The following is a 7,892-nucleotide window of genomic DNA, read 5'->3' on the forward strand; positions in this document are numbered from 1 at the left end:
TCTTTGGGTTTTTTCAATTCCACATCTGAGTGAGATCCTCCAGTATTGTCTTGCTCTTATTTTCACCTACTAGAGGGCCTGCAGGGTCCGTCCATGTTGTTGCACACGGTAGATTCTCCTTGGGTTTTCATGGCTGAATAATGTTCGGCCATTGTTATTGTGTGTGTATGTACGACAAGTTCATCTGTTGGATGCGCGTGTTTCCATAGCTGGGCCGGTGACTGGCACCGCTGTGCGCGCAGGAGGGCAGACACCTTTCTGAGTGAGTGCGTTCATTTCCTTTCTCTGTGGGAATGACGAGTTTTACACACACACACACACACACACACACATTTTAGGCACTTTTAACGTTGTAGTAGAGATGATAACAGAAGGATTTCCCAGGCTCCTTCGTAGCTGGACAGTCACCCTAGGAAAACGCAAGTGTCTGAGGTCTGTTGACTCTTAGGTAAGTGTGGGCCTGAAAAGGACATGCCTCTAAGGCTTCGTAAAAGGAACACAGTTACCTTTTAAGTTCTAAACTTGAACTTTTGATTTATAATGGAAAAAATAAAACCAGTCAGAATCGTACATGGAAAATTCAGAGAGGGATAAAGAAGAAAATTATTCATAATCCCGTTACGCAAAGATAGGCGTATTCTGGCATCTTCTCTACGCGTGGATTACAGATGGGTGGGTGAGTGGAGGGCGGCTCAGCAGGTAGACTTGTGAAAACAAATTATATTCTGTTATATATGGTTCCGTAGTTTGTTTTTACGTAGTGTGACACCATGAACATCTTCCCGTATCGCGGCCGGCTCTGTTGTAGCAGGGATGCTCTTATTTGCTGGTTTGGACGTCAGGCACTTGCTTTTGCAACCTCACTTGTGCTTCAGGGGAGTGTCCTGTGTCTAAATCTGATTATACCTCTGATTATTTCCTTAGGATAAATTTCTAGAACTGAGGTTATCCAGTTATTTCCTCACCTGGTTATTTGTTTAATTTGCCTCAAGATGGTAAAAAATATTTTAAAAGAAGATGGTGTAGTTCTGTTCTCATGCTTTAAAAATTCTTTATTGTTACAAAGTATTCTCTTTTGGTCAGGAAATCATATAACAGATACAGTATTTCAGTTCATCCCCCAAACAGCCATCTTACACATGAGAGAAGTTGAACAACCTGCCAGGAAGTGACGGAGCGGAGGTTTGAGCCTGCTCCTCGGTGCGCCCCGCCGGCCGGGCACTGAGGGCATGCATGAGAGAAGACGCGTTTTCTGCTGGCTAACACTGTGCGCTGACTGGTCTGCTGTCCTAGTCTGCTCAGGCCACTGTAACAAAATACCACGGGCCCGGGGGCTTCGACAACAGAAATGTATTTTCTCACAGTTCTGGAGGCTGGAAGTTGAAGACCAAGGTTCTGACCAATTTTATTTCTGGTCTCCTATAGAAAGCCACCTTCTCTCTGTCTTCCCACGGCTTTTCCTCTGTGCTCACGTGGGGAGAGAGCGTGCACGTGGGGGAGCTTTCGGTATCTCTTCTTGGAAGGACACTAGTGCCACCAGGTCAGGGCCCACCCTTGTGACTGCCCTACAGGCTGCATCTGCGACCACCACCACAGGGGGTGTGAGGGCTCCTTTTTGTGGATTGTGGGGCAGGGGAGGCGCAGCTGAGACACAGACATAGCACCAGTCTTCTGTGCTAGAATCCTGTGTTTGTGCTCGGCTTGGGTGCTACCATGGTGGAGTCTGAGGGTTTGACTCCTACGTGTGGACTCCTCCTTGCACTGAGGTCTCTTACTAGACGTGATCAGTTGAGCTTTAAGGAACAGTGTATTGGAAAATGTCCATTTCACCCATGTGTTCTGAAGTCCTGTAATTTACAGCTAGCCTAGATTATTGCCTAGAGCAAAAGAACTTACTTTAGCTTAAGTCGCCGAGGTAGGCCAGCCCAATATTTCATTCACAAGGTCCTAGGGCTGAACTTGTTGTATCAACACCCCTGGGAAACTGGCAGGCAAGGGTGGTGTGATCATCACCCAGTTCAGGAAATGAACTTCTGGCTGAAGGTGTTCACCCCTGTGAACTGTGTATGAAAGCCATCCCCCTCCCCCCGCCACCACCGACAGTGCTTTCTGATTGATCATCATCAAATAGCATCTGAAAAATCCAAACCAGACCATTATTTTCCAGGATGAAATTGAATTCAGCAAAAATTTTTTTTAATTTATGTCTTTATTTTAAGAGACAAAGATAGAGAGTGAGTGGGGGAGGGGCAGAGAGAGCAGGAGATACAGGACCTGAAGCAGCTCCAGGCTCCGAGCTGTCAGCACAGAGCCTGATAGCGAGGCTCGAACCCACGAACTGGGAGATCATGACCTGAGCCGAAGTCGGATGCTTAACCAGCTGAGCCACCCGGGCGCTCCAGCAAATGTTTTTAAATTAAAGACATAATTCCTGTTGTCTAGGTAAGGAGATAATTTATAAGCAGACAATTTAAGACAGAACATAAATTTAGGTGAACTGCAAGGTCTTTTGAGTGCTCCAAGAAAGATGACTTTGCTCTATTAAGGAAGAAAAAAAACCTGGTTGCAAAGCTATACTGCAAGACATGTCTGATTAAATTCTGACAGGTTTATAGACGTATAAAGATGTTCAGTTAGGTTTTTACTTAAGTCTTTCCTCTGTTGCTTTATTCATTTCTAAATCATCCTTGGCTATTCTCAGAAAACTGTATTCGTAGAGTTAAGGAACCTAGAGATAGGAGTTCCCAAAGAGCCAACCTTTCCCACAAGGAAACTACTGAATGTGTCAAAAAAAAAAAAAAAGGGGGGGGGGCACTTACTGAGGGGAGGACCAAGGGGAGCTGATGGGTCACTGGGCAGCTGTCGGAGCTGCTGTTTGCGGGTGCCTTGCGGGGAAGACCGCATTTACCACTCTTCCTTTTGTCACTTTAAAACCCTGTCGTGCATTAGCCACCTTGTCCAAGCCTCAGAGCGGTTTTTATGGAATAACTGTCCCCTCCCCCAAGCAAACAAAGCTCTGAGTCACCCACAGAGTCTCCCTCTCCAAATAAAGGGCCTTGCAGTGGCTTCAGATTGGTTGCCATAAGAGGAAAGTTTTTCCTGTGTCTGGCGCTGGGGTGTCCCACGTCACCTCTCACAGACACCAGCTGCTCGGGCTTCCAAAGGAAACAATAGCTCCACCAGCGGGTTCCAGGTGCAGGCGCCGCGTAGACCTGGGCGGCCTGGGACCGGCTGTTCCTGAGCAGCTATTCCGAGGGGAAAGCGGATTGATTTCCCCGGGGGAACAGTTACGGTAATGAAGTAAATAATTGCCTCCTCACTGGGGCTTTTACCGCAGGAGAGCTGGCAGCCACGTCCCCTCTGTGCGGGTCCCGCCTGCCCTCGGTTGTGCGCCGGCCGCGGGGGGCCTGTGCCCAGTGCGCCCCCCCCACCCCCAGGGGCAGGGGTGCCAGGTGCCTGTGCATCGCTGGAGGAGAGCCAGTGCGCGGCCCGGTGCTCATTCACCTCCGCTGGAATTTCGGGGCTCTGACTCATTTGTTCTATAAGGGAAGACTTGGGCCCTTTGCCATTTCAGGGTTTTTTTTCCTCCATCCTTTTCGTGGTATCCGTCTGTCTTTAAAGAATTCTTTTTTCCACTCCCCCGGCACAGGGAACCAATTAAAGACTAAGTTAAATGGGCAGGTACTTAAATTATGAACATAAAAGTGTGTCTAGAACCTTCCAGAATGTTTTGTGGCTGACAGTGACTATTCTTTTTTTCTTCACTATGAGCCATGCAGGTTTCTTAGGGGTTTTTTTTTTTGTTTTGTTTTGTTTTTTAATCTCATCCTCCCCCTCATCGTTTCCCTTACTTAAAAAACAACTGGTAGGCCTCAAGCTAATATACCCCTATTCATCTGGAAACCACTAAAAAAACTGTTTATTGTAATACCGATGACGAACAGAAACCTGGGAGCCACTGCCAGCCGGGCCATGAAGGGCTTTGGTTTCCGAGCTCTGCAGCTGCCTTGCCCCAACTACTTGTGTCATGAGCAACAGATCTGCGCATTTTTAATATTTCACTTAATTTCTAGTGCCCCGAGTCGTGACACTTTTTCCTGTGTGGGCTTTTGGTTGTTTTTTTTTTTTTCCTGACGTTTCAGCAGAGCAGCACCTGATGGTTTCCTCTCACACTGACATGTAGGTAAACGGCTGCCTGCTGGACCCTGTGCCTCCCGTCCTCGTGAGGAAGGGGTGCCAGTCATTGCCCAGCAACATGATGGAGACGTCCATCGACGAGGGGCTGGAGACGGAGGGGGAGGCCGAGGAAGACCCCAGCCAGGCCTTCGACGCGTTCCAGTCCACGCGTGGGGGGCAGAGACGGCACACGCTGTCAGAAGTGACCAACCAGCTGGTCGTGGTGCCCGGTTCAGGTAGGGTGTCGGGAAGCACCGGGCCCGGCTGCCCAGCACGGACCCTGCTCCAGTCTCCAAGAAAGTGCAGCAACCCCGCTGCTCAGGATGCCACCTGCGCCCCACTCTGGGGGGCCCCCCCAGCGGGCTGTAGGGTTAGATAGCAACCCGCAGCTGCCGAGCCCCATGCGAGTGCCCGGCAGGCCGTCGAGGACTCTGGCGGCTTTGGGGTGGCAGAGATCTCACGGGCACAGGTTTTGGGGTGTTCATGAAACTGATTAAATCGACATGTAAAACGTTTCTGGAGGAGCGTGGAGATTGGAGATGCAGACTCCCGTTAGTTGTGCTTTGTAACCCGTGTTCAAAGAAGGCACTGTTTGCTGCGGGCCATACATCTTTTGGTTTGTTGTTTTTTCTCTTAAAGGGAAAATTTTCTCCATGAGTGACAACCCGTCCCTTGACAGTGTGGACTCTGAGTATGAGATGGGGTCTGTTCAGAGGGACCTGAACTTTCTGGAGGACAACCCTTCCCTCAAGGACATCCTGTTAGCCAACCAGCCGTCCCCCCGCATGACCTCTCCCTTCATCAGCCTGAGACCTGCCAACCCAGCCATGCAGGCTCTGAGCTCCCAGAAGCGCGAGGCTCACAACCGCTCCCCAGTGAGCTTCAGGGAGGGCCGCAGGGCCTCAGACACCTCGCTCACCCAAGGTGACCGGGCGCGGAGCACTCTTCGGTGGTGGGACCTGAGGGGGTTTGTGGCCGTGTTGCTGTCACACGTCTGATCGCTGGAAGGTTGCGTTGTATGTAAACTGGCCGTTGTTCTTCCTTTCAGGAATCGTGGCATTTAGACAGCATCTTCAGAATCTGGCCAGAACCAAAGGAATCCTCGAGTTGAACAAAGTGCAGCTGCTGTACGAGCAGCTTGGGCCAGAGGCGGACCAGGACTTGGCACCGGCGGCGGCCCAGCTCCAGGACCTTGCTGGCAGCTGCGCTCAGGTGGGTGCCCCGGGCCCTTGCCCTGGCGGCTCACCTCGTCCTGAAGTGTGTCGTTTCATTTAGAGGCTTGATTCCATTTTGGAGAACTCACAGACAAAAACTCTGTCTTACAGGCGCCGCCTGCCGCTAGGCTAGACCCGTCCCCGCTGGCCCCTCGGCAGTCCCCACCCTGAGGAGGGGTCCATCCTCTCAAGCTGCGTTTGGCTCACGCGGCACATTTTACACGAATGACTTCTTACCGTGGGCCTTGAACTCCCCTCCCCCCACTCGCGCACTCAGACTCACATGAATGTGAAGCTATGGCCATTACTTTTTTTTTTTTAAGTTTATTTATTTTGAGAGAGAGAGAGAGAGAGAGAGAATACCAAGAAGGCTCTGTGCTGTTAGCACAGAGCCTGATTTGGGGCTCAAACTCACGATCCCCGAGATCATGACCTGAGCTGAAACCAAGAACCTGACACACCCACTCAGGCGCCCTTGCCATTATTTTTGATATCATTTCATTAAATATTTTAAGTGGATTATTTATGCTAAAGATACCAAAAAATACTGCTGTTTACCCAATACATTTTATTTTGAGCCTATCTTCAGTGCATCAAGGATATTTGGCCACACGGATGTACTGGCCTCCCGGCGGGATCAAGCACCTTTGCCGCCGTGCTGACTCGGGAACCGTTTACTGCAGATGATACAAGTGTACCTTTTTTGCCAAGAGCTTAACCCTCAGCCTACTAGTTATGTAAAAAGCTTTAAGTATTAAGTCTTAGAGTTGGAGCTCCTTTTGGACATTCGCCCAGGTGTTTAAACACAGAACTGAAACTTTCTCCCACGTGTAGAACTGAGAATGTTCCCATTCCCCTTGCTCCTCAGGAGGAAGTTTCTCAGCAGCAGAAAACGGTCTCTGCTGTCCCCAGCAGTGTGCGTCCCCAGCTGTCCCCGCGGCAGAGCCTGGAAGCCCAGTACCTGCAGCACAGACTCCAGGTGGGACAGTCCCCCCGTCCTCGCTGTGCTCACCCAGAATCTGGTTTTCGGCACAGCGAAAACCTGTTTGCTTGGTAACTTTTCAGGGGAGATGCTGTGTTCTCTGTTAGGCTGGTCGATGGACTCTGGCTCTGTAGTTTCTAGAAACCTGTTCAGACTTAGCCTCATGCTTGTATTGGCAGCAGAAAAGGACTTGTCCTCAGCTCCAGGAAAGGATCGTGCCGCTGGTCAGACTGAGAAACCGGTTTCTTTGCTCCTGTTCTGCGTTGTGAAAATAAGTAAAATGGAAATCTCAAGCCAAAAGATGTTAATATCAGCTCTCTGCATTACTGCCTGAAAATCTTTAAAATTGGTCTACAATGATCCCAGTTTATTCAGCAGGCGCTGTGGCCTTGGCTGTCAACATGTAACTCAGCCTTTCTCATTGTTTTAAATCTCCACGAGGACTCTTAGAAACGGCACAGACACCGTTCAAGGGGCCGAGGCCACGCAGCCCGGCCGGTCCGGGCCGCTGGGGTCTCAGGGAAGAAGTGTCCATCCCCTTACCCCGCGCAGACTCTGGGGGACACGGCTGGCTTCGTTCTCCAGCCAAAGGACCACTGCAGCCTAGACGACATAGTGTCCTGCTCCTAATTCTTTTTCTGCTCTTCCAGAAGCCCAGCCTTCTGTCCAAAGCCCAGAACACCTGTCAGCTTTATTGTAAAGAAGCACCGAGGAGCCTGGAACAGCAGCTGCAGGAACACAGGTGAGAGAGCGAGGTTGCTGGAGGGGTGGTGCCCCCCTCCGCTGGACACGTGGCCCTCCCCAACCAGGTGCCCGCCCCCCCCCCCAGTGTTTGCCTCAGCAAGTAGGAAACCGAGCTAGCATCCCGAACACTGGGTCCGGGCGGCGGGCTGAAGCGTGCTGTCTCCGGTCCCCGTGCGGTTAGGAGCAGACCTCAGCTTTCAGAGTCTGTGACCTGAAGCAGCTCTGCGTGGGTTCTACTCCATCGTCCTGGGCACTAATCCGTGTCCTCACTCCTGACCCGGAGTCACCCTAACCCGTCAACCTCCAGCTGCCGTCCGAGGCCAAGGGTCCCCCCCATCCCCACTGTGACTTTGAAACACCCCAGGAGGGAAAGGCGCCTCTCACTTCACAGGGAGAAAAGCTCAGTCTTAGAGAAAAAGGGCGCGTGCTCTTCAGCACTGAGGGGTCAGACTCGGTAGAAGAAACCAGACCATCGCGTCCTAGCCCGGTTTTCCCTGCCTCGGACCAGAGACGCGGGAGGGACGGAAGCGAGTGCCTGATCCCGATTTACAGTAAGGGTGCCGTCCCTGCGAGGGATTTAAACTTCTTTCTTTTGCTGTTGCCAATCCAGACTCCACCAGAAGCGCCTTTTTCTGCAGAAGCAGTCTCAGCTGCAGGCCTATTTTAATCAGATGCAGATAGCCGAGGGCCCGTTCCCCGCACCCCTGCCCCGCCAGGACGCGTCCCCGCCGGCGCCGCAGCCCACGCCCTTCGGCCTGGCGCAGCCGCTGAGCCCC

General features: G+C 51.4%; 2 protein-coding genes across 2 annotated transcripts in view; one reads left to right on the forward strand and one right to left on the reverse strand.

Annotated features, from left to right (window-relative positions):
• The window catches only part of SIK2 (salt inducible kinase 2), a 122,994-nt gene that overhangs the window by 110,487 nt on the left and 4,615 nt on the right, over positions 1 to 7,892 (forward strand). The window contains 6 exon segments of the mRNA XM_029957140.1: positions 4,184 to 4,412; positions 4,816 to 5,100; positions 5,225 to 5,388; positions 6,259 to 6,369; positions 7,023 to 7,114; positions 7,727 to 7,890. Of these exon segments, the coding sequence (XP_029813000.1) occupies positions 4,184 to 4,412; positions 4,816 to 5,100; positions 5,225 to 5,388; positions 6,259 to 6,369; positions 7,023 to 7,114; positions 7,727 to 7,890 (1,045 nt within the window).
• PPP2R1B (protein phosphatase 2 scaffold subunit Abeta) overlaps positions 5,939 to 7,892 on the reverse strand; it is a 35,029-nt gene continuing 33,075 nt past the window's right edge. Inside the window, exon 15 of the mRNA XM_029957142.1 lies at positions 5,939 to 6,630. Coding sequence (XP_029813002.1) covers positions 6,569 to 6,630 — 62 coding nt within the window. The 3' untranslated portion in view covers positions 5,939 to 6,568. The remainder of the gene's footprint in view (positions 6,631 to 7,892) is intronic.

This window comes from Suricata suricatta, chromosome 11 (assembly GCF_006229205.1).
Source record: "Suricata suricatta isolate VVHF042 chromosome 11, meerkat_22Aug2017_6uvM2_HiC, whole genome shotgun sequence".
Lineage (NCBI taxonomy): Eukaryota > Metazoa > Chordata > Mammalia > Carnivora > Herpestidae > Suricata > Suricata suricatta.